Source organism: Aphelocoma coerulescens, chromosome 6 (assembly GCF_041296385.1).
Source record: "Aphelocoma coerulescens isolate FSJ_1873_10779 chromosome 6, UR_Acoe_1.0, whole genome shotgun sequence".
Classification (NCBI taxonomy): domain Eukaryota; kingdom Metazoa; phylum Chordata; class Aves; order Passeriformes; family Corvidae; genus Aphelocoma; species Aphelocoma coerulescens.
Genome location: NC_091020.1, coordinates 16,764,957 through 16,790,795, shown reverse-complemented (window position 1 = coordinate 16,790,795; position 25,839 = coordinate 16,764,957). Strand labels below are relative to the sequence as shown.

Genomic DNA, 25,839 nt, shown 5'->3' with positions numbered 1-25,839 from the left:
AAAGAGCAGCTGAACTCTGGGCAGGATCAGGGTGTCAGCAAGAATGCAGAGGCACTAACATTGCAAAATGGCTTAATACCAAGCCTGTAATCACACCTACTATTGTCTCAGCACAGTGCTTGCCAAACAGTTTATTCCTGGGAGGGAGAAAACAATCAGAGGCTGACTGTGCTAGCACAAGCACACCACACAGCTGACCTTGCCCAAGAGATGCCTGCTTAGAGATTCCCCATACTAGGAATAAGCTGAGTGTCCTTCAGACAATGTGGTTGGCCATGGTTGCTTTAAAATTCAAGGAGTCAAACCAGGACATGATATATTTTTTTTAATAGGATTAAATATTAAGTTTGGTTTCAGCTTAGACAGCAGTTTTTAGGTCTGTTTCTGATTTGAGTTCAAATTCAAATGTCAAAATAACCATTCAGGTTCAATTGCAGTTTGGGGAATAATAACTGTTTGAACAGATTTTTTTTGTTCAGATCCAGTTTGACTCCCTGCCCTACAGGCCTGACAAAATGCTGAAAAACAGCTGGAAGATGGAGACAGAGAGACCTTTTTGGTGTGATGTACTATTTTTAGGGAGAGCAGTTCAGAAACCCAGCACATTCCTTCTCCAGTCCTCTCCCCATCTCAAGCCATTTTTAGGTTGAAGTTGGCTCAGAGATACATTCCCCAGTACAATTCCCTGATGGGAGTCATGCTCTTCCTTGTGTCTTTTAGAGAGTCTGCAATAGGGGGAGGGAAGAGGAGGAGATCAGTCTCTTCTGGCTCACATTCCTGGAGCCTGCAGGGCTGGTTCAGCCAGCAATTGCTGGTTCAGTGTGAGTGGGTTCAGTGTCAGTGCATTCTCTGCACACCCCTGGCAGGCAGGAGGCTGTGTGGTACCAGCTACACCGGGGTAGCCAGGCCAGCAGACTGGTGTGGTCTGCTAAGATACTGCTGCGGGAAGAACAGAAAAGGCAGGGAAGGGCTCTAGAATGGCAAGGCAGTTGGAACAGATGGATAGCAAGGCCAGCCTAAGCAGCCTTGAGGAAGAACATGAGGGTGTGGGGTGTGGCTGAGGTGCTGGATGGAGGGAGCTGGTCTCTCATGAGAAGAGGAACCTGGATCAGTTAAAGGCATCATGAAAAATATTGGCCAGTGTGGTCTGAGAGAAAAAAGGAGAGAACACTGGGAATAGGAAAGAGGAAGGACAGCAAAAATCTCAACTGGCTTGAATAGGACTCTAAACCTGCAACAGTTCACCCCATATCACCTGGCTTTTAACACTGTGCAGAATGGAGAAGAGGTTAGTGCTCTAACCACCTACCTTTTGTGGAAGCAGAGCTCGAAGGTCGCTTGAGACCACTCAGCCCCTGGAATGGGATATCTCCACCTTCCAGCACACTCTTGTAAATCTGCCTTTCATTCTCCAAGGCAGCAGGGTCCCCCAGAGCTAACTCTGACTCCCTCTTCACTGCATGGTAGTTGGGTGAATAGGTGGAGCTGGAATACACAAAAAAAAGGGGGAGGGACACCAGGAGGTTACTCCTGTTTGCTGAGAACTTCATGTAAAGTAAGAGAAAACCACACTTGTGAACACAGAATAGACTGTGTATGAAGAACTGGTGCTGAATGAAGAGGTTATCAATACACTCCAATAATGTTCTGGGTTTGACACTACCAAAGCATCCTCCACTTGAAAGAAATCTGCAGGCTTAGTCCTCCCAGAAACGGGCAGTGAGAGAGCACTCCTCTATTTTACAGATGAGATAACAGTCACAGAGCTGATACATTAATTCTTTGCAGATACAATGAAATTCACTGGCTAGTTGAAAGTACACAAAACCTTCTAGCTTCCAGTTCTCTCTCCTTAAACACTAGCCATACCTGTCCTATGCTTAGAAAGCACAGCTGCTCAGGAGGTCACCTCATCCAGTTCAGCCTCCCAGCCAATGCTATAGTTCAAGATTCCCTAAGCAGTTTCTGAAGCCTACCAGTGAGGGACTGTGCAGAGAAGCAATAGTATAGGGCTACAGATTCTATACTGTTTTAATTGCCAAAGAAATTCCCAGATGCACAGTTCTGTTCAGCTTTGCCCAAGGCTCCTACTACAGGGAATAAAAAAATCCTGGACTCTAGGTCTACCATGTGTATATGTATAAACAGAATACTGTTAAAATTAGTACAATTTTAATTTCTTAGGCTTTTAAAGACTGGAAATTTATTGCAAATCCCTTTTCTAGTCGTAAGCACAAGTATGAACCTAAGCACAAGTATGTTCACACATCTGATTTCTAGATTTCCCTGTTTTCTCTCTAAAAGAATAACTGACAATGCCATGGTATAAATGGCCTTTCCAGGTGCAAAAAACTTACTAAGCAATCAGGCAGACTGTTTTCCTAAAAGCTAAGCTCATCTGATACCAGTTCTTGTGCTCAACTAGGCTCTTCAGAATAAGATGGAGTCTCACATAAAGCTATTCTGGGGCCAAAGCATGACTGCTGGAAAATTTGAAAAAATAAAAATATACAGATTCTCCAATTAATAGAAATATTTGACATCCTGATGTCCAAGAGTGATTCAAATTTATGAGAATTTGGAAATGTTTGAGGTTGTATCTGGTTGTTGTGGATAAATTTGTACATGTATCTGTTTATTTTGGACAGATCCTGTACTTCTGGGGTCAAGACAAAGCTTTAAACACATCAGAAGACTGGCTATGGAGGTGGAATTACACAATGTCTGGATCACAAAGACTATTTTCATTTCCGGACAAGGAAAACCAGATCATATGCAGTCCCATAAATTACTTTCTGGAGGCTCCTGAAAAGCACCACAAAAGAGAAAGAGAATACTGTCACTTTTTCAACCTAGACAAAGCCCAAACAGACCCATAGCTACAAAGCTATTTTTTATCAGGGTTATCTCTTTGATAAAGAATGCATTCTTTGTCAGGTACCTAAGGAACCCCAGCCAGTTGCTGCAGGGAATAATGACTGCCCTGAGGTTAGTTGTTAGCCTAGTTGTTAAAAACCAAAGGGTTAAAACAATCCTCCTTTGAGAATAAACCTGGGAGAGATAGAGGAGGCTTTTGGCAGAATCCCTTTACTAGCTGCTCCCTTATTCAGACCAGCAAGCAGTACTGTATTAGGGCCAAAGGAGTCTGCAAGATCAGGTGAATGAAGGGAGAGCAACACTGCAAAAAAAAGAAGACAGTAAACTCCAGCTATTTTTTCTCTCTGCTCTTTAACAGCAAGGCAGGGAAGAACGTGCAGCTCCACTGGGCCTCACTCTTGTGTCCCATTCCCAGCATACCGAGCTTGCTTCCTCTCCACTGGATCAGCCATTGGCATCCCTGAATGCTTTGTGTGGCACAGACAGTGCTGCCATGGGCAGAAATCTTATCAGCTGCTTACAAATATAAGATATTTATGCTAATCTCAGAGATTTCCATTTATTTTATTGCTCTCTTCCTTCCAAAACAAAACACTTGCAGCAGTTGTGTGGGTTTGCCAGCAGAATGAACACAGACAGAAGGGAACTGAGTTGAAAAAAGTACAGGAGACCTCTAAGGCCCCCAGAGGGGCAGGGAACACACGTGGTATTAGTGGGCATCTGGAGGAGAACCTGCCTTTTTTAACAAACCATCCTCATAGAGGGGATCACTGTGCCTATGGACAACATTGAGCATTCAGTACAATTACAAGGAGCAGCAGGCTCACATTAGGGGCTGGCTCTGAGGCTCAAATAACTCAGGATGACACAAGTAACTCAACACAGCTCAGCATCTTGCTCTGGATTTTTTTGTGTGTTCCTCTTTTAAAACAAACCAACTCCATGTACAACTCATTTACACAGAATATACTGTTTATTACATGTTCCGCTGAAAAAGTGGTGCCCAATCGATCTTTGAGAAATATTGTTACTCCTACCACTGTTCCCTTCCTGTAGGCTGGAAAATTACTGCCTTTCATCAGCTGCATCCATCTAATCTGGTGCACATAACACAGAATATCTAGCAGGAGCCAATCTATCATACGTGTAACAAACAATTTTTTTTTTTATTCCACACAATGTTACTTGCATGAAGATACAGCCAATTTGCAAAATTCATCAGATGAAGTTAAAGGTCCCTTTTTTTTTTTAAAGCCACTGCCTAGCACAATCAGCAAATCTTATTTAAACAATGCAATCACTCATGTAATCACTTCAAAATTCATTCTGGATCAAAAAGCAGACATTGTACCAGGACTCACCTAAAGCATGCATATAATTCTTACAGTACATGCATATGTCTATATCCATCTCCCAAACAGCCAACCCATGTCCAACGCCCAAAACCCTGTCCTACATGACCTCAGATTGTAAAAGAGACATCAACAAGCAATTGAAAAACTTACTAGGAAGAATGGTCTGTGGAAGTTTCCAGAGGAGTAACACCTGCTGTATTCTGCAAAAGTCCAAACAAAGGAGTCATTGATAAGCCCTTACATGTGAGGAGAAAGAAAAAGGCTTGCTTAAGTAATTTTCCATTTATTGCTTGAATATTAGCCTATAAGAGACATTGAGGTTTAAATCTAAATGCAATTTAAGCTGTCAATGTCTTTGCAGAAAAGCAACAATTTTCGTGAGTTCCTTCAGGGCAGTGACAGGTTTTTAGCACAGCCGATGCCTTTTCGCAGTGCCTATTCTTTTGTCTGCAAATGAGTCATTGTGAATAAAGCCAAAAGCAAGAAGAGATAACCAGCTGGGCCATGACCAGGAGACACATGCTCATAATTATTTCCCCAAGCTTTCCCCCAACCGGTCACTGCCCGCCTTTGCTTTAAAGGTGTATTACATTTCTGCAGCACAATACATTCCTCAGCGTTCAAAAAATATCAAAGCTCTAAAAAGAAAAGCAACGTTTCAGTTCAGTTTCCTTACTTAAGAGAAGCAATGCCAGCTGCACAGGTTCAATAGCAAAAGCCAGTTCTTAGCCACTTGCTTTAAATCCATCTAACGCTTCTTAGACGCGTTATTTAAAAATTGAAGGCAATTTTAGAGGCAATTCTCTATTTGGTGTCTCCTCATCTATGTGAGGATTTCTATCTAGGAAGAAAAAGCAAATCTTGGATTTGAAAAAGCAGCTTTTCCAAGTCCTGGTGAAATGCCGCAGCTTCAAAAAAAATCAGCAACAGAAAAAAAAAAAGAAAAAATGGCGTGTTACCAATTAATCTATCATTTCATGGTTCGAGTCCTGCAGACTCTTGAAGCAGCAGCAGCTGACCTGCCCTAGAAGGCCATGGCAAGGTGCAGCATAAGGAAAATTGTGTAAAATCTCTCGGGAATATCCAAAATCTTGGGTAGGCGTGCGCTCCAAGCAGAGAGCGGGGCTTGTATGAAGGGAGAGTAGATGGCAACACGCTTGAAAGGCACGAGATGATGACGTGACATGCCAACCAAGAATTTTAAGCTGATTGCTGCTGCTGCCTATTCATGTGAAAAATAGAGAGGGGTTTTTTTTTGCAGACACTGAACTCTAAACCTGAAACAGGGACTGGGATGGGGGTGGGGGCAGCTGAAAACGAACGTGGTGGTGGGTGAGAGAGGAAATCACTGTATCTGAAATGGATTTCAAGCTGGATTCTCAGCGTCACATTCTATTATTTCTGACAGCAACACAGCAAGCCATGCAGTCAGAACGCTCGGAACCATTATTTATCCCAACCTCATTTAATAATCATCCAGCAGTGAATAGATTAGAGCAGAGAGTTTGGAAACAGGGATTGGCAGCATGAAAAGAATAGGAAATACCTTCTGTGGCTTTTTATGTGGTGCTTTATAAAGCTTCTCCATTTTTTCTAAATCTGCCTCTAACTCAGTCTGGTAGAGGTAGAGGTCTTTTTCTAGATCACTCTGGTTAAAGAAGGAGAAGAAGAATGGGAAAACAATGCTTAGGGTTAGGGGAAACCAAAGGAATGTTAATTTTGAAAAAAAAAGAGAGCCTTTTAATTGAAAAAAGAGGAAGGTGGTATGGACAATACACAGAAAATCACTAGTAATAATCATGTTTCAATCATTACAGAGGAAATAGTTTTAGGCAATTAACATTCAAATCAAGAGATGCACAGGCCTGCTAGAATCTATTTCTACAAACCATAAAGTTATAAAACCCACCTGTAAAGAAAAAAAAAAGATACTGTAACAATATGCAATATGCTGTTAGTATAATTATCATTGCAAGTCAAGATAGCAAAACAACCACTCTAAATTATGGCTGATTATGATTTAAGAACTGTTTATTTAATCAATTTACCAGCTACTTAATTGTTAGGCTAATGAGCTCAAGCCCAATTAAAAAAAAAAAATCACTCACAAGCACACAAAACCCAAGCAATGCTACGAGAAAAAAAAAAGAAAACCACATACACACATATATACGCGCTAGATGCTGTAGTACAACGTACGTGAGACACAATTACCTTTCTATCCTCTCTAGTAAGGATAGAGCAATCTCCAGGAGTATAATCCCAAATCTTTTTTGGAGGCTGATGGAAAGCAGAGGAAGGAAATGAGGAAATGAAGATAAGGAAAGACATCACAGAGAATATGGAAATTGGATTAGAACAGAGGGGAAATACAACAGGGAATTTGCATCAACACTGAAAAGAAATTATAAAATAACAACAAACCACAACAGAGAAAGAGAGAGAGAAGGAGGGATAAATCTGCTATAGCATAAATATCAAGAAATCATGGGGGGCAAAAGGGAATATACATGCAGTGTGGAAGGGACTGTTTTCAGTAATGCTTTCAGAAATTTTTTTTTGCACGGTGCTCTAAGGGATTTTGGACTCTCTAGAGGGAGCCCACAGATATTGGTTAAAGCATTCTTAAAAAAAAACAAACAAAATGGGGGAGGGAAACCACGCAGTCATAAAAAGCATTTGTTTTGCTCATTCTTCTTTTCAAAAGGAAAGGGTAAAACAATGTTCTTTGATAAAGAAAAGGGAAAATCTTTCTCACACCCATCAGAGTATGAATACATACCATGTGAACAAATGGCTGATTTTCCAGAGGTGGCATTGTGGGGCAATGAGAATGCAGAGTTGTTATTTTTTGTGTTACTGGTTTGGGGGTTCGTTCGTGGGGATTTTTGTTGGACAGAGTGGGACACAAGAAAGTTTGGGAATTGGTTATTTAAAGTTCATCCTACAGCTGAAAGTGCCGATTTCAAAATGGATTTTTTTCTGTTTGGATGCACATGTAAATATCAGGCAGGATTATTCAGAGTGTAAGACCGGACTGGACTCCCATGACTGGAGTGAGCAAAGCTACAAAAATCACATTCTTTGGGCTGTGGCAACGAAGCTCAGAGAAGGCTTTGCCAGCTATAAAACTCTGAGATGGCATCCTGAATTCAAGTACCTGACACCAAAGCACTGTTTATGGAGTTCCACATTCAGGAACTGGCATAGTTCTTGGGGAGCATGGCTGCACAGCTTTGGAACTGGACCAAGTTCAAGGCAAGCCATAAGAGAGCAGCACTTAACAAAAGTGCCCTGAGCAAGGTGGGGAACTTGTCACCAGAACAGATGCTCTGCTGAACACGAGACAGATTGCCCTGAGATACCCTCTTCTGGAATAAGGCCAAGGCTCCATGACTACAAGCACAAATCCACACTTTTAAAGAACAGGTATGCCCCCACATGTAGAAAGAACCAAGGGCACAAATGGTCTCCTTTCTTTGACACATTTTCCATTAACTCACACTAACTCAAAGGACCACAGAGATGACAAACAGTCACTCATTGCAAAAGCAGATGCTTATTAATTACACGGCAGCAAAGATAAACAGGTTTCTTCTCACTGTGGAAACTCATGGCAAATTGTAAGGAGTTAAATCCTTATACTGACAACACTTACAGCCTCAGCGAGGTGAGATTTATCTGACTTTTACTGCCTAAACATTAGGAGGGGTCATCTCAAACCACTGCTGAAACTTCTTCTTTAGCTTAGGATGGAAGGTCCATAGTTTTTTGTGAAAGACTGGACTACTCAACCACTGTACACTCTTGCTTTTCAGCAAAAATTATGCTATTTGTATGATGCGATCAGACTGAGCACACACCTCCAGGTAGCTACATTCTGTGCAGAGGAACTTTGTCACCTCTGTCAGAACAAAGACTAGATTTAAAGGAAACTTGGTCTCTAGTGTCCATGTGCAGTTGCCTTTGAAGACAGTACTAAAGCTTAAAACATCTTTCTGTTTTGTTGTACACACATGGAATCTCAGCAGCACTCAAAAATTGTGGGCATGGGCATTTGACTACTGACCTCAAGGGGAAAGCAGAAAGGACAAACCATCACTATGCTGGAATACATGTGAGAGGCTGATACTGACCCTCTGGTGAAGTAACAGTAGCTTATTAAACAGTATTTAATAACTAAGTTAATAGTCTTTAATCAGTAAGAACTAGTCCATTACACACTTTTAAGTCACATTTTTTTCCAGTAGTCATGACCACTGATGTGTTCCCTCCATCAAAATGTTCTTTGTCCTATTGAATAATTAAGCTTTAGTTCATCTTCTTCCAGAGAGGAAATCAAGGCTTTTTTTTTTTTTTTTTCCTTCTTTCCACACATAGCAACACAGCTCCATTTGAAAAGAAAGAACACTGTTCTCAGACTCCTTTGGTTTCAGGGAAGGGCAAGGGCTATTCAACGCAGACTAACGCTCCCCATTTTATGCAATGGGTAGCTACATGCATAAGGAAATAAGCAGGAAACAGGGTCATGATCTGTTTAGGGACAGCTAGAAATCACTGACCTACAGTTTACAAGCCAGGGACAGGAATAAATAATTCTCCTTGACTTAAAGCTACCTATCAGCCATCCTAGATCTTGTCAGGCAGAGGGAGAATAATGGCTTTGAATAAGGACTTTTAAGAATGACAACAAGGTATTATTTCTAACAGTAACAACAAAAATGCAGTTTGAACTATGGTGTGTGAAAATATTACCTTGTCGATACATAGTGCTGGAAGGTGGGGAATGTTTGTAAATAGCTTCAAAACACTAAAAGTGGCCACAGAACAGCTGCTTTATGTTAGTACCAGGATGACATTATGTACAATCACATCTTTAAATGAGTAAGGCAGCTGTTTCAGATTTAGGGCCTAGGAAAGAGATGTGACAATCATAAAAAAAAAAAAAAAAAGAAAAAAAAAAGGCAGGTTGACTTCATTGGTCATTGCAACTATCAAACTTACCGGTTTCCCAAACTCCAATTCCGAAAAGAATTTATACCAAGGTTCATTCTTTAAATCTATCTCTTCTGGGCTTATATCCCGAGTCTAAAGGAATTGGTGATAGGGGAATGGAAGAAAGAGAAGGATAACATTATGCAAAGAATACACGGAAAGGGACTGTTAGAGATGCAGATCTCATGGCTTCCATTCTAAAATGTAGATATTTAGTCTTATAATTTGGAATTTCTATAGCATGTCTCTCATAAAGGCCATTAACTGCTTTGCAATCAGCTAAGCCTAGTAGCATCATTGTGAGAAACATGAATATGAATGAATTGCATTTTACAGGTCAGGAGACCCACATAGAGAGAGAGAGATTATGCAGCTTGCCCAGAGTCACAGAGAGACTGAATGGAAGAGCTGGTAGTCAAGCAGTCCCTCAGTCGTACTGTCAGACACTTCCATCAAGTCCAAAGCTGCATGAACTTTACTTTTTTAAAATCTTCATTTGGTTAAAAAAAAAAAAAAAAAAGAGGGACTCAGTGAGACCTGATTCAAATACTGCATCTTTAACAGCACATGAACATGTGAGAAACCCTGTTCTATACACTGCAAACAGAGCGGAAGGTGGTTTTCTAAATCATACACGACACATGTCAAAGAGAGTGCATCCTGAAAGATCTCTGAAAGATGGATAGAGCGACAATATTACATGTTTCTTCACAAATAAATGTTAGAGTATCAGACAAAACTATAATGAAGGAAAATCAGACAGGACAGAAAACAGTACAGCTGAAAAGGAAATTCCCTGTCATTCATACCATCTGTTTCAATGCAAAAAAAAAAAATTGAAATAGTTGTAGCTGTTTGAAAATACTGATAGTGAGGTGAGAGAATAAAAGTCCATTACTAAAGCTTCTGAGGTACCAATCCCCAAAAGATATCTAGCTAATTCTTGCATTTCAATATACCTAGTATAAGACAGAGAGGATCTCAGTGCATTAAAAATATAAACACGTTATGTCTGCTGTGCCAGTGTGATCCCAAGTGCTCCATCACAAGGAGGAAGGAGCCACACAGACGCACAGTACCCTCAGGGAAATCGTTTTGTGGTGGGGTTACTGAGGCAGTTGACAACAGTGCTGGACTTGGATGTCCCAGATGCTGCCATAGCCATTAGCATCACAAAAAAAAAAGCTCTAGGAAAAGAGCTAAGGATCGATGCTGAATGAGAGGCAATGCAAGATAAATAGTTACATCATGTTTAATGCCTGATGGCCTGTAGAATGATTTGACTATTTCTTAAAGGCACAAAAGAATCAATACATCTATTTTTTATTTACTGCATTCCAACTAAAAGCACTCATCTTATATTAACTGCGTTTACTTTAAAACAAAGTCCACTGATGTCAACAGGAGGCTATTCACTGCTCTGAAATGGTTTTGGGTTAGGATTCTGATAGTCACAGTTGTAAGTGTGATTACCAGGAGATACTCAAAAATCTCTGGCACCTCCCTGAAAGATGTAGTCCTAACCACTATATTACTGCTATATTTAATGAGACTGATGGAGACTGTGAAGCTACTACTTCAAGACCTTTCTTCTCTGGTCTGTGGCTTTAAATTAAAGCTCTTAAAATAACATTGGAAGTAACACAGCTATCACTTCCGTCTTGGTTTTGATGAGTTCTGTACATACAATTTTTTTCAATTATGCTGATGATGGTTCTGCTTGTGGCTTTTAGACTCTGATTCCACAGCTCAATTTAGTACCCGATGAAGTCTGAACACGTAGACAGTGCCACTGGTGATGACAGACCTTTTGCAAATGTTTAAGTACACAGATGAAGCTGGCCTTTTGCCACAAGTTTTAATCTTGTCTGTTTACCGTGAGACAAAATTGATGTTTAAGTCAGCAGAAATCTGGCTCCAGGATGGACTGCAGGAATGGAGGTGTCATACCATGTTCAAACCACTCCTCACTGGAACTTCTCTAATGGGCTGAGCCAACGCCCAGTAGTATCAAGAGGGAGTCATCCACCACCCATTGCAATAGGCACTAGGATCGTGCTCCCATCAGGAGCAACCTTGTTGAAGTCAGTGAAGGGACACAGGTGTGAAAAGAAGTTGGTTGCAGGATCTTCAAAAAGTGATGGACCTTGATTACACTTGGAAGGAAAAAAGAAAACCCACCAAAGTACTAAGGAGAAGCATCAGGTCCCACAACAGACTTGATTCTTACATTTCTATTGATTTAAATTGCTATTCACTCTTGTGTAAAATCTTTGGCAGGTTTTTCAGGAGCATTCCTTTATCTACTCCATGCATGGATCAATGTCTGAGCTGTTAAGGCACAAAGTCCAGTTTACATTTGGAAACTCACTGCAATTCACATTACTAATTGAATCCTTCAAATTAACGCCTTTATAGAACAATTATATCTTTATGCACTATCGTTTGTTATACAGTACTGACTTCGTTCAGTATTTTCTAGCAGTTACAGTGTCACACATGCACCATGGAAGGACACCTTAAGTGATCTGTGGTGATTTATACAGGACCAGCTGATGAGGTTAGCATCATCTCTGTGCCCTGTCCCTTGTCAACTATTCTCAGCCAAGGCTGCAGAAAGAGACTTTCGTATGTCCCCAGCTGTCACAATTCACAGCACTGCTTACTAATTCTGACTGAAATTGGTAACAGCTCACTTAATACTGCAGGTTACATTCCACCATAGCTGGGGAGCTCAGGTTCAGTCCTGCCACCTCTGCCACAGAAGTGGTGAGATCCAGCTGAGGAAAAAAACAGCCCAGGGAAGATGGCCATATCCTAATGTGCACCTCAGAGGCATCCATGGAAGGACACTAAAGGCACTCTAAAAACTAGTTCAGTGTTTAAAGCATCAGAGGAACATAGAAACTGAACCTGCCTTCTCTGTTGCATAATGGCTTCAACCCTCCTGCATCAGCTAATGCTGTGCCCTAGAAAAAGTACAGCTGGCAAAACAGCTGCTGAACAGGTCACAGTGTCAAACATGGATTAAAAACTAGGGTTAGTGATCCATACTTAACATGGAAAACAACATGTCCAAAAGGAAAGAAGCCTCTCAATCCCCCTGCATCTTGCTTTAGAGAGATGTTAGGAAAAAAATGTTAGGAAGTTATGCAGAACAGTTTTCAAAATACATCACATGAGCACTGCAATGTAAGCATAAGGAATCCCATCCAAATAGAACCACACCAGCATTTAGAGAGTATTTCATAATCACAGGATAAAGCCACAAACTAGGATAAATCAAACATTACCATCTTTTCATTGTTCAGAACGGAGGACTTCCCTGGCTGATAGTCATAAATGCTCCTGGGTTCTGCACGGTATTTTCTGGTGTCCACCTTCTTGTCTGGAGGCTCCCAGTCAGTCCTGAGGAAACAAAAATCAATTAACCCAAAATACTGTGGTTTCTGTGGAGACAAACACTCCATTTTGACAGATGCTTTACCCCATTAATCATGGTTTAATCAGGGTACTTTAACCCAGGAAAGGAGACTGCTACAAGAGGAACAGTTCAGATTGGGGTCTGGACACCTACTTGTTTATCTATTGCAGGCAGAGTTTGATACAGCTCAGCTGCTGAAACAATTGGAGCAGAGGGGGGTTATTCTAAGAACTTTCAGTAAACTTCCAGGTTTCTATATCTTTCCTCACTGGAAACAGCTTAATGATGGACTTAACTCACAAATATGAACATGTCCCAACTTTGGGCAGAACTCAGGTTAAATTCCTTTTGCTAAACTTCTGCCTTTTAGCCACATCACTGATTACCTGACTACCACTGCTCTGGATTCTGAGGGCACTCTGGATTCCAAGAGGAGGTTTCTCCTAGAGACATGAAAGAATTATCTCAGGCTGCTCTATCTTAAGATGGCTAAGAACAGTCCATTGACATATCCAAATCACTATTTTGTGCAGTGCCTATACCAGCACAGTTCAAACAACAACAGTCACAAAACATTCAGGGTCCATATCCTACAAGGTCCTGCTGCTCTGAAAATTGGTATAATCAAACATCTCATGCAGAATAACAAATGCTCTCCAAAAAGCTCAGAAAGCAGCCTTTTTAAGATGATGAACTAATTCTGACTTTGCTCTCGGCATGTTCTCTTTGATGGGCAATGTGTATGTTGATTCATCTCACGCAGAATTCACCAAACAAAAGTGAAGCATCTATCTGAAACTGCTGCTCCAGGTTTCCTCTCCCTTACCCTTCTGATCTGGTTAGGGTAGAAACAAACCACTGAGCTGCCTAAACTCTCTCCACTGGCTGAGGAGAGACAGAGATGACCAATTTAATTTTTTTTTCTATCTAAAGTAAGGCAAGATGTCAGTCAAAATGATTGGCATACAAACAGTGTACAAATTTCAACAAGAATGATCTTTGCTGTCCAGAATAACTTGATTGCTTAAGACTTCAACCACAGAGAAAATTCTGGTGAGGCACTGGTTTGCCACTAGATAATAGGAAGCATTAATTATGGTAATCCTTTCAGTTGCAAGAGTTTTCTCAGAGAACAAATACACTAATGCCTTCAATTGCTACATAAGGAAGACACATTCTATCAATAAACTTTGTCTCCTGATCCAGGGACCTCAGATGCTCGCTAAAGCATCAATCTCAAATTACAGCATTGCTCATTTGAGGCAGCAAGTGAAAAACACTAAGAGCGTGTAGAAGGAGGAGCAGTTCAAGAGCTGGGATAATTCAGCAGGACATAAAATATTCTTTGGTCATTCTGCTTTTCCTTCATTTGGTAAATGCATTTTTACTGTTACAAAGAGGTTTAAAATACATGGTAATAAAGCAAAAAATGAGGAGAGAAGTAATCCTAAAGATCAGAAATGACACTGCTGACTAGAACCTACTTCCAATAAAGTTCATATGGGTAAGACTGCTCAGAGATGGAAAATGTAACAAAAGTTTTTACCAAGGTTCAACATAAATCTAAATTTTGCTTCTCGACAATTATCACTACTTGTTTGTATTCTGAGGCCTTTACAGTGTCACACTGAGCCAAGAGTCTCCACAGTGCCTATGTGGTAGGCACTGTATAGACATGATACCCAAGGAAACACTCCTCACCCAGGCAGGAGACTATGCAACAGACTGTGTGATGCCTCATAAAAAAAGACAGACAGAATGAGGGACTGGGCTGTGACAATGAAGGAGTTCACTGCTGCCTAGTAAAAGACTCAGAGCAAAAACTACACATCCAACTTCCAAAAGAGTTTAACTGGAGTTGTGGACTCCAGTTAAAAGTGGAGGACTCCAGATAAAAGTGGAGGCTTCCACTTTTATCCCCCTCCCATTGGCAGCTTTCAGATACTCTTCCAGAACTGATCCATGTACAGCTCAGTTCAGGTCACCTTTCTGGGCTTGATTTCAGGGATGAAGTACGGTTTGGCAGTGGCAAAGTGGCAGACCTCTTCACAACCTTCTCTGAATCAATATTGTCCATCTCACTCTTGGAGCGGGGAACAGAAAGCTGGGTTCTGCCTGTAGGATAAATCACATACACGAATATTGGTGAACTGGATAGGAGACAAATAAATACATGCTTTACATACCCTTTCTGTTTGACAAATTAAACAAGAAACGTGAATTACTTACTGTCCTCAGAATAGGAATAACGAGGAGAGTATGAATCAGAATCTTCATCTGAAAGACAAAAGCGTTTTGCAAGGGAGTTGAGAAATCCCCGAAGAAGAAGCATCAGAGACCCTTAAATTTCTTCTACTAATGCACTGACAATAATTTGAGTGATATGCCCAATACTTACCTCAGGGAGAGTATCCTAAAAAATAAAATTCCAATGAGGTTTAAATTGCATTTGAAAATATTTCCTAGATTAGATACAAATATTAATATACTACTTACACCAATACCTTTCTCAAGGCTCTCAAAGAACTTTCAAAAATAATCCCTTTTTATCATAAAACTCCTCTATATCAAGGGTTAATAGATCCACTTTATCAAAAGCTGAGAGATAGAGAATCCAAAAGCCATAGTATATGATTAAAATAATTGATTAGGTACTAAACACAATAATTGAGCTGAGGAGTCCTGCTGCCAATCATGTATGATTTTTGTATTTAGCTATTAGACAGCATCCAAAGGAGGGCAATGAAGGTGGTGAAGGCCCTTGAGGGGAAGCTGTATGAGGAGCAGCTGAGGTCATTTGGTCTGTTCAGCCTGGACAGGAGGAGACTGAGGGGAGGCCTCACTGCAGTTACAACTTCCTAGTGAGGGGAAGAGGAGGGGCAGACACCGATCAAGTTGAGTGAGTGGAGATTTAGGTTGGATATAAGAAAAATCTTCTTCACCCAGAGGGTGGTCAGGCACTGGAAAGGCTTCCCAGGAAACTGGTCACAGCACCAGCCTGACAGAGTTCAGAAAGTGTTTGGACAGTGCTTTCAGGCACATGGTGTGACTCTTGGGAACGTCCTGTGCAGGGCCAGGAGTTGGACTTTGATAATCCTTGTGGATCCCTTCCAACTCAGCATATTCTGTGATTCTGTGACTGCAAAGGGATTTGTGAGCAAAAGTATTACTAATACCTCTGCAAAGAAGCTACTAAATGTGACAGAGAAAAAGACAGAAAAACAAAGAAGAGGAAGCTAGAATAAACTAGATTAAAAAACATTTTAAAGAAAGTGTTATGTGAATTTAGTGATGCCAATCAACAGGTTGAAACAATTTCCAAATTTTCTCTCAAGGACATTGATCAGATACTACAGCCAATCTCATCTGGCGGAAAAAAACAACCTGGCTAACACAGCTGACCTGAAGTTGCAGTCAAGCCTTCATCAAGCCTTTCAGGAAGACTCAGGGAAGTCTAAACTTCTAGCCTATCTGCTTTAGCTCTCTTCGTGAATGAATTAGAAGGTTAAAGTTCCAAAAAGATGATTATTGATTCTTGGTATGCTTATCATAACCTTCAGGTTAAGAAAAAGCAAAGGTCAATTTTCAGGCCAATTTCCATATTTTAAACCTTAATGACAGAAACCAAATATATTACACTGAATTGCCGACAAAAATGATGGCATTCTTAAATATATGTTTGGTTTATTCAGATAGAAAAACACTTGGTAAATAATAAAACTCTCAGTAGTCCCTAAAAATACAGATGAACAAATGTCTAGAACGACCTTCACAGCCATTGACCTATAATAATCTTATTTAGTGCTGGTAACCAATAAGAAATAATTTTATTTACTTACTTGATGAGAAATATCAGTATTCATTACAGCTCATCATTCAAACAAGAAAACCATACAATAAAAAATTCGCTTCAGATAATTGCTATTTTCCAATTTCTTATATTCTAATATCTACAATAATGAGGAGAATAGGTATGTTTTGTCTCTGAGTATCTTATAAAGAAGAGTGTCTACATTTCTTTCCTTTATACATAAGAAATACTGAAACACAGAAATCTGGAACAATTTGATAACGTTAAAGGGTAAATCAGCATTGAGCATTAAAATATCTCCTGTTTCTCAAAGCTGCATTCTATCTATGGGACTCTTCTTCACAGAGCAGAAAATCACAAGTTTGTAACTTCAAAATCTGATTCCTTTAAAGAAGAGAGACTGTTTCTCTCTAGATGATAGAGAATCTGCAGGGTTGGGTTCCATTTCATGCATTGCACACATTCTGTATGTTTCTAGAAACTCTGAATATGCTTTTGAAGAGAGCCCAAATCCTGATGTTTCTAGGAGATCTTATGCATCAATCCATTCTGACATTAATTGTATGAAAGTGAGGCTCCAACCCATCTCTATATAAACACTGCCACTGAGTACCTATCTTTGAAATGTTTTCTAAACATGTGTCTTGGGGTGACACATGTACTCCAACCCCTCCAACTCATCTACAGCATCAAATATTTTGTATTTCTTCTCAAGAAAAGAATCCAAGCAAATATTAGAGCAATGTATCCCAATATATTAAGAATAAAAATTAGTGTTTGGTCCAATAAAATTTCAACTATATAAACCAGCATATTACTTTCATTTGCACATTTCTAAATGCATAGAAGACATTTATGGGAAAACAGACTCTTTAATATATTATCATCATTGGGTTTGCAAACTATGTTAGTTCAGATGAGTAAAACAGATTTTCAAACCTCATTATGAACAACGAAACATTCTCTGTAAAACCCTTTTATCCATTAGTTACTGAAACTGTTTCTCTCTCACCCATACCCACATACCATTCTGCCAAGAGAAAATAACTTACCCTGCATTACGATTTGCAAGGCAGGACCCTTCACCTAGTATGTTTCACCAGGAAGTTATCAAGTGTCTTAGATACCTGTATGACACTTCATCCACATTCATTTTAACAGTGAAATGCACCTTAAGTTTCCCTGCCTTCTTCGAGCATCTCAGCTCATATTGCATGCTTTCTTCTTACTCAATACCCACCAGATGTTTAAAACAAACATTAAATAAAATGGTTAATTAATAGTCTCACCAGGGTTGGCTTGAGGCACAGGCTAAGTAGGCAAGTTCCTAAATTGCAGGATCTAAAGTGTCACCAAAGCACCAGGTCAACAAGGCTGTCACCAACAACTTCCCAGTCAGGAGATGTCTGTACACCCAATGTGTGCAGCAGATTCCAGTATTTCTCATATATAAGTATTTTGCACAGTCACACAATTATCACTGCAACAGATGCTATTTCACCATGCCTGAAATATGACTGCAAAGTATTTTGATTTAAATACGAAGTGAATCTGCTGAGCACATGAAGAGATAAGGTAAAGACAGTGTTATTTCAAGTAGCAAGATGTGCTGATGAGACCAAACTCTGTCCTTGCCTAGATATGCCAAGTGCACCTAAGACCAGCCCTGAACCTATGTTACCAAGTTATTTTTATTTTAAAAGACTACACTGAGGGACTGATCCAAAACCCACTGAAGCAAGCAGCCTTTTTACCAATATGCTTCAGTGACATTCTGGGTCTGGTCCTAATACTATGTTAATGTTAAAAACCAGAAGCAAATAAATTTATTGATTTGAAAGGAGGGGGAGAAATCTCAGTTAAACCATATCTTTACATGTAAAGTCAGCAATCTAGACATGTTAAATAATCACTGCACACGCAACTGATAAGCGCATAAAACCAAGCAAACCCCAAGTTTGCAGCATTAGTCAAATACTAGTTACAAAGGCAGAGGAGCACTGCAAAGCCAAAAAGGCATCATACAGTCAAGGCAAGGCTTAGAGTGCAGCAAATCATTATGAGGCAGCATAATGCTCAGCAACTAGAAAAAACTCCGGGAAGAAAATAAAGGGATAAGGCAGCATTTGTGCAGATAAATATATATGGACCTTTATTATTACCTTCAGAGATAGGACTAGGAGTAGACGCAGGAAACTGGTATGTAGGAGAATAAGGATTGTCTTCTGCAGCAGAGAAAAGCAGTGGATTTTGAGACTATCCACAAGGAAGTGGAGGTTATGCTTCATCCCCCAACTTCTATCACCATATGATTTTATTCCCTACTTTAATAACACTAGGATAGATGGTATCAGACTTTAAAAAAAGATTAATAGATTAGCAAAGGTTTAGTTATTTTATGCATCACACAAGAAGGTATACTGGGCATAACTGAATTTCCAGGCAGTGTAACAGAAAGCTAGAACCTGAATCTAGTTACTATTAGGGCACTATAGTACAGTTAACTCAAAGCACAAGACAACAGATACTCTGACTGAACTTCTGGTACCTTCAGTTTTTTGCTGGATTTCAGGAAGTTCAGGAAATATGTAGGTAGGGCAATAAGGGTTTTCTTCAGGATTGTCTAAGGAGAGGAACATGATTTGCAAAAAAGAACAGAGAGGACAGATTTAACGGGGAAGAAGGGCGAGCCAAGAATCCATTCAAGCTGACTGCAGAACAGTCCCTCAGTGCTGATGTTCTAGCTTGACACAACCTAGAATGCCTCTTTGTTCATTGCTGCCTTGCATGTCTGGGCCTTATGAGAGTTCCTGGAAGCCAAGGGGACTGAACTCATTCTCCTCCATCTTAGCATAGGCTCTAGCTGAGCTAAAGAACTTCTGTTAGGAGAAGCAGGATTAGGAAATAGTTCAACCCCTCCTCATTCCATCTGCTACAGCACAGCATTTATCTATGCATAAAGCTCATCAGGACAGCACCTGCAGCAGCAAATACAGCTCCAGTTTTGCATGCTCCACATTTTGCTACAGAAGCACAGATCTGAGCTGCGCTTGCCTGAGTGTCAGGCTGTTCAGAGGGTTCAGTTTGCAAATGCTACTGCAGCCATTTCTCACACAGAAGAAAAATGTGAATGCATCAGCAGTCAGGCATAGAAGTGCCCCAAGGTGGGAATCCCTTGAGAGTGCACCACTAGAATGTTTGGAAGTCCTCACCACAATTCTAGGTTTTTAAAGGAGAAAGATAGGGGGTTTGAAAAAGCAGAGTTCAGATTTTGAATTCACCAAAAATTAGTGAAAACCTTTCCACTGGTTTCAGCGAACTTCAAATCATGCTTTGTTGTGCAGATATTAAAGCTTAACAATATAAAAAGTTTTTTCTTATGCACAGAGATGTTTCAGGGATAACTTACTGTATTTTAAAAGTGTGTGGATTGGGTTAGCTGGTAAAACTGGAGTTCAGGGACCTATTTTCTCCAAGTATGAAATTATTATTGGCTTTTCTGGTCTCAAATAGTATACTCGATTTCATGTTCACCTTTCAGAACAACTCAGACCTTTCTTTGGACTTCACTGTTCTCTCACCTTTGACTTCAAAGATTTCAAATACATTGGTTGAGTTCTGTGGTGCAGAGCAAACACTAATTAACATAAAATGCTTTTATTTAACACTCAGTACAACTCTTCATATGAATGAAACAAAATGTCATCAAGGTGGTTCTTTTAAAGTAAATAAAAACCATCTGTGCTACAGTACCTCTATTTAGCTTGTGGATCTGTTTGAACATCGTCTTGTACCAGTCCTTTGATCTGTCTGTATTCTATTGGAAAAATAAATATACATAGAAATAATCAACAATGGCTTTACCAGCCTTCAAAGTTATTCCAAATCTTCCAGCATTGAAAAAAATTTACACTCTGCTATGTGAAAGCTGTATGATATTAATATTCCAAAATATGAATTATTTCACTCAGATGTATCATCTCATATGAGGTTTCACTCAAGTAAATAATAATGAACAAGCTTTGCAGTGGCAGGCTGTAACCTCTGTAGAACTGCAGATTGTATGAAATGTTTTGTATATTAATCTGGTTTGACATCTAAAATTAAACATCTTGCCTATTTTAGTCATACATATCAATTTCCTAAGTATTCAGTGGACAGTTAGAAACATTGAGTGTTTAAGTCATTCCAGACACTAGGGGTAAGAACAGGTTAATAATTCTTTTCATAATTTCCTTTGAACACTGAATGAAGGTAACCACATATAAAAGAGGTATCTGCCTCTAAGATGGCTAAAATGAGACAAAACTCTCCTTTAGCTGCTAGATGGGAAGGAAACAGAAGAGCAGAAAACAATTTTCAGATACTGTGAGAAGAAATACTAATTTTTAATTTTCTTTTCCTGGAGGCAGCTGAAACGGGTCATAGCAAATAGAATAATTCTTCATAAAATATACTGGAACTAGAATTCAATCTTCCCTTAAATCTCCGCAGCTGTAGTGAGTTCCCTCAGTCCTAACATAGGCAGAACCTAGCCCAGGTTTTTTGCATCAACCACAGGCTCAGTGTTGTCTTACCCTCAGTGGAATCCCAATATCATCGACAGAAGTATCAGCCATGTGGTGAGGGCTCTTGACAGTGCTTCTCTTTTCTTCCACCGCCCTCTTCTCACTTGGCACTGTCTCCTGAACCGGCTTGTCCCGTAGAAGTGCTGAATCAACTTTATCAGAAACTAATCTGTCTGGCACTGAATCTGGAAATGACAATGGGGGATTTTTACCTCATGCCAGCATTTCACAACATCACCATATTCCGCTCTTTTAAGGCAAAAATCCCAGCAAGTAGTTGATGAGACAGACTGTGTCACTGCTGGCTGTGCTTAGCAGCTAGACTGAAGGAAATCTCCCAAGAAAATGCCTGGTGCCAGCCAAAGCAGGCAAGCATCTCTCAGGTAGTTACCATCACACATCTCACTACAGTCTCATCTGTCATATAAGACAATGGAGTATTTTGGTATCAAGAATTGTTTCTTTTAACTAATTAGTAACTCTACAATGTCAGTCTTCATCAAAAAGCACCAGTGATACAGTCTCCCGTACATCATTTTCTGCTGATTTCAGCCTAAAGGCACATGGTATGTGGTAGTGGTGCACTACTTTTCAACAGCTTGCATTCACCTATCTGACAATTCCATTTGTTGCAGACGGTATATGATGTTTCCAATTCATTTCCATGCTCTAATCAGAGTGTGTAAACAACAAATGTTGTTTAAGCACACATAGGACATGATTGTACAGCAGTCTGCATAAAGATGGAGGGAAGTAACTAATTTCTTCAGATTGCCTTGCTTCCAAACTGGAATTCCTTGACACTGCCCAACTGACACCCAGAGGTAGCAGCAGGCATCACCAAGGGACTTCAGGTTGCTCTGAAGCTCTACTCTGCTCTGCAGAGCTGTAGCACAGCAAGCCTTAGTCAAGGGCTTTTTCTATGTGGATTTCCTGGAGAGGAAACACCTGCAATTTTAGTCTGCCTCATCAAGACTTTTGCAAATCTGATAATTTTTATACCACTGCATGCATTGAAGAGAGAAAGACACGTTTATTCACATGCACATTACCATCCTGCCCAAAGCCATTAAAAGTGTAGAAATCTGATAGGGGCAGACAGCGGAGGAAAGGCTCGTGCATAGCATTGATCTGTTGGCACCTTGAGCAAACACAACTATGCCCTGCAAAACTCAGTACTGAAGGATTTGTGTTTAAAAGGTTGGTAAATTTTATGACTTAGGACAAACACATGAGTAATTTAGGTGTTTGGTATATTTCTTTGCAGTTCCTGGGCAGTGTGTTTGCTAAAGGTACCCCACAAGCTATCAAAGCAGCAGCTTTGTTCCAGCAGAGGCAGCAGCTGGGGAGTAGTAGACCTTTCACATCATACCTGCCAGGCTACTAAGCCTTTTTTGCTGCTCTGTGGTAAAGGAAGAAACAAAAAGAAATACAGAACAAATGTGTGAGACATAAACAGCAAGTGCTCTGGTGCTGCATTTCTGACAGGCAAGAAATATGCTGTAGAATGATAGCAGCTGCTGGAGAGAATCTGTTTTCAAATACCCTGCCACAGTGACAGCCCACAGTCCCTTCTCCACACAGCAGCCTCATGGAATAACAAATCTCATGATGCAGTGACCAACACATTTGAAAAGAGCACTTTTACTTAAATTTTCATTTTTTTCATAACATCAGAGAATGAAACATTGGACAGGAGACAATTTGAAAACCAGTAAAAATTCAGAGTCAAGCAACTTGACAACTAACTGTTACCATTACCATAAAGTATATTTTGAAATAATACTGCTGTAGCATTTCAAAAGGATTAAGAAATGATCGAGTCATTGTTGATGTTTGCTGAATCTCATCACATATTACTGAGCCACAGATTCAGTGATTTGTGCACAGACACAGCTTGAAGGCTTTGATTCTCAAAACGGTCCCCTTGGTTAGAGGCTTTTCATTAATGAGTTCCCAGACTGGGATATTTGTGGTATCTCTCAGCAGGTTTGACCACCCTCAAGTTAGTGCTTTATAAAAGGACGCCCAAATGACTTACCCAAATCACAGCTGGGAATAAACCAAGAATGCTTAGCACTCTGTTCTCTGCTTTTTTTACTCCCTAGCAATTAACTGTTTTCCTTAAAGCATGAAAGCCATTTGAAAAGAATAAAATACTTTAATGACATAAAAAGTACAAACACTTTTGAAAGCTCATATTGTTAGAGCAAAGATTAAAAAACTTTAATATATTAAACACACCTGTTATATATTAATGATAAACCATGCCATGCAATGCCTGCACGGGAAATAAGTGTGCTTTGGGGTGGCACAGAACACTTGCCCAGCAAGTCTGCAGTAGTAACAAACCTCCAGGTATGTGCTGTTTTCTAGAGGAACCCACCTTCACTAGATATTTGTACTAAGTGGCTCTTCTCAGCAAGGGAGACTGGTATTTCTCCTCAGTGTAGCTCCCTCATCAATACCTCTGAACTTTGCTCTTTAGCCCCAGCCCTCTGCTCTGTTGACCACTGATGGCAGGCTGCTCGTGTTCATCATGTTCACACAATAGCTGCCAACACAGGAAAAAAACCCCTACACGCATTGGGTAAGAGGAAGGGTCAGCACTCTGAGCCAGAAGAATAGATGGGAACCACCTGCTGCAGGGTAAGCAGGCCTCCTGGAATAGGTTGCTGTACTATGAGAAACTGCAAGTGAGAAATGCAACAATGGCCATCTCAAACTTGGGAGGAAAAATGTAAATGAGAATGGTCTCAGCTTCAGCCATCACTTCACAGAGGAGAACTGTGCTGAATCACTGAACTCTTTTGACAAGAACATGTATCTTAAGGAGTCAATGCCTGATAGTTTTTTCCTCTTTTCCACAGAGGAGAGAATACCATGAATTAATAGACTTTTCATGAAAAAACCAAAATGTACTTTTTACATGAAGGGAAGATCTCCTTTTCTCTTCTATCTCTGTGTAGGAAAGGGAGCAGCTGATGGATAGAAGCAGAACAAGCAGGAGGTGTCTGCTGTTTCACTCTCCTGCTTGACCTGAGCCAGACTGTAGCCCCTGACACACACCAGGTAACTGAGGCTTTCACCCTTGATATCTTGTGTTCTGGGACTGTAAGAAAAGGCCAAAAACTTGCAGGCTTCCCAGAGGAAGGGTCAAGCAGAGGGATAAAACTGCTGGGAACAGTGAAGGAATGATTACAGATGCCTTCAGAGGTCCCCCAGGAGAGGCAGCACTGGAGGAGACTAAGATTTGAAACCAGTAAAAAAAAAAAAGGGGAAGAACAACCAAGTAATTAAGAACATGTTTAGTGCAAAATAAAGGCATTGAAAAGAAAATTTGCTAGAAATAAACAAGAGGATCTGAAATGACTTGCTTATCAGTATGAATTTTATTCAGTTGATATTACTGAAATCCAGGAGAAAAACATCTGAGATCTTTCATCACAACTTACTAAGATCAAGCAGACAAAAAAGGATATAGTGTACTTTCTGTGTTTCAAATGCCATCATCTGTTTCTAAGTCTCTGATAGTTCCAAATCAAAGGGTCTTAAATGCAGATCAATGAACTAGCAAATAAAGCACAAAATAGTAAGAAGTAATAGTAATAAGTAGGAGATGTCTGGTACAACAGTCCCTTCAGAGAATAAGAGAACTAACTCCCTAAAAAGCAATCAATAATCCACTGACGAGAAAGAAAGTCACATTATCCATCTGGAAGACTAAACTACTAGAGACCTCAGACTTCCTGCATTAAAAAGACCTTGAAATTTCTAATTTACAGGGTGTTTCAGAGCACACAAAAGGAATTTTTACTAAACATCATGTTGACATGAAGGAATTGATTTCAGTACCAAACATAATCAACCATTCAGGGGAAGGTGGAACATAACCTAGTAACAATTTGTTATTTGCCATGAGAGCAACCTAGTTTTGAGCAGATAAGGTTCATAAATATGAAACCAAATACGAATCATGTCAGCCAGGACAGAAATTCAATAGATAATTAAGATCTGAGAACCATTCAAGAATACTAAGTTAGCAGATCGAAATTTTAATGCTATGCTGGGATAAATCCTAGATAGGAATGGAAGCATAAGGAACTGCAGGAAACCCTCAACACATAAAAAGATGGGAAATGTACACCTATAAGAAGGCAACATATACTGGGAAATGAAAGAAAATTACAGTGGAATAAAAGCATTAACAGAATGTCTCAGACTCAAGAACAGGTTTGAGGCACAAGAAGAATAAACAGAAACCTAGCAATGATCTTGTTCTTTTACAAAATAGGCACGATGGAACTGTTAATAAAAGGGCAGGAAAGATGACACACCTGATTACTATTTCCATTCTGCATTTGAAAAAAAAGCAGAAAAAAAGAAGTATGATGTCTCACTTTGCCTGATGGAGAAATACTTTCCACTACAACAGTAACTAAGGACTATGCTGAAGAACAACAACTGAGGTCAGATAAAAATGAGCGTGTTCATATAAACCACAGTTAAGAGTTTTAGAATAGTTTTCTGCTCTAAAGAGAGCAGTTATGGAGACTGGACCATTCATCCTCAGTATGTCTTGGAACACATAGGAAACTCTACAGGACAAGGAAGAGAGCAAATGTTGTGGCAACCTTTGAAAAACATTAGTCTGATGGTTGGGACACCTGTCTGTCAAGTCAGCAATAATGCCATAAAAATGATTTACATGGGATCTTCTAATAAATACATGGTCGGACACAAACAGCGTCAATCTATACAAATTTGTGACTAAGATGCCTTGTCAAACCAACATGATACATGTAAATT

The 25,839-nt window shown here is 39.9% G+C and overlaps 1 protein-coding gene across 50 annotated transcripts in view; it reads right to left on the bottom strand.

Annotated features, from left to right (window-relative positions):
* SORBS1 (sorbin and SH3 domain containing 1) overlaps nt 1-25,839 on the bottom strand; it is a 74,985-nt gene that overhangs the window by 23,847 nt on the left and 25,299 nt on the right. For 32 of the 50 annotated variants that reach the window (XM_069019425.1, XM_069019427.1, XM_069019429.1 and 29 more), the window contains 13 exons: nt 22,403-22,432; nt 21,040-21,215; nt 20,216-20,279; nt 19,011-19,085; nt 18,625-18,687; nt 14,881-14,928; nt 14,637-14,766; nt 12,521-12,635; nt 9,237-9,320; nt 6,447-6,512; nt 5,779-5,880; nt 4,383-4,432; nt 1,310-1,485 (listed from right to left, as the gene is read on the bottom strand). In XM_069019425.1, the coding sequence (XP_068875526.1) occupies nt 1,310-1,485; nt 4,383-4,432; nt 5,779-5,880; nt 6,447-6,512; nt 9,237-9,320; nt 12,521-12,635; nt 14,637-14,766; nt 14,881-14,928; nt 18,625-18,687; nt 19,011-19,085; nt 20,216-20,279; nt 21,040-21,215; nt 22,403-22,432 (1,179 nt within the window). The remainder of the gene's footprint in view (nt 1-1,309; nt 1,486-4,382; nt 4,433-5,778; nt 5,881-6,446; nt 6,513-9,236; nt 9,321-12,520; nt 12,636-14,636; nt 14,767-14,880; nt 14,929-18,624; nt 18,688-19,010; nt 19,086-20,215; nt 20,280-21,039; nt 21,216-22,402; nt 22,433-25,839) is intronic. The other 18 variants (XM_069019413.1, XM_069019448.1, XM_069019426.1 and 15 more) reach the window with 9 other exon arrangements.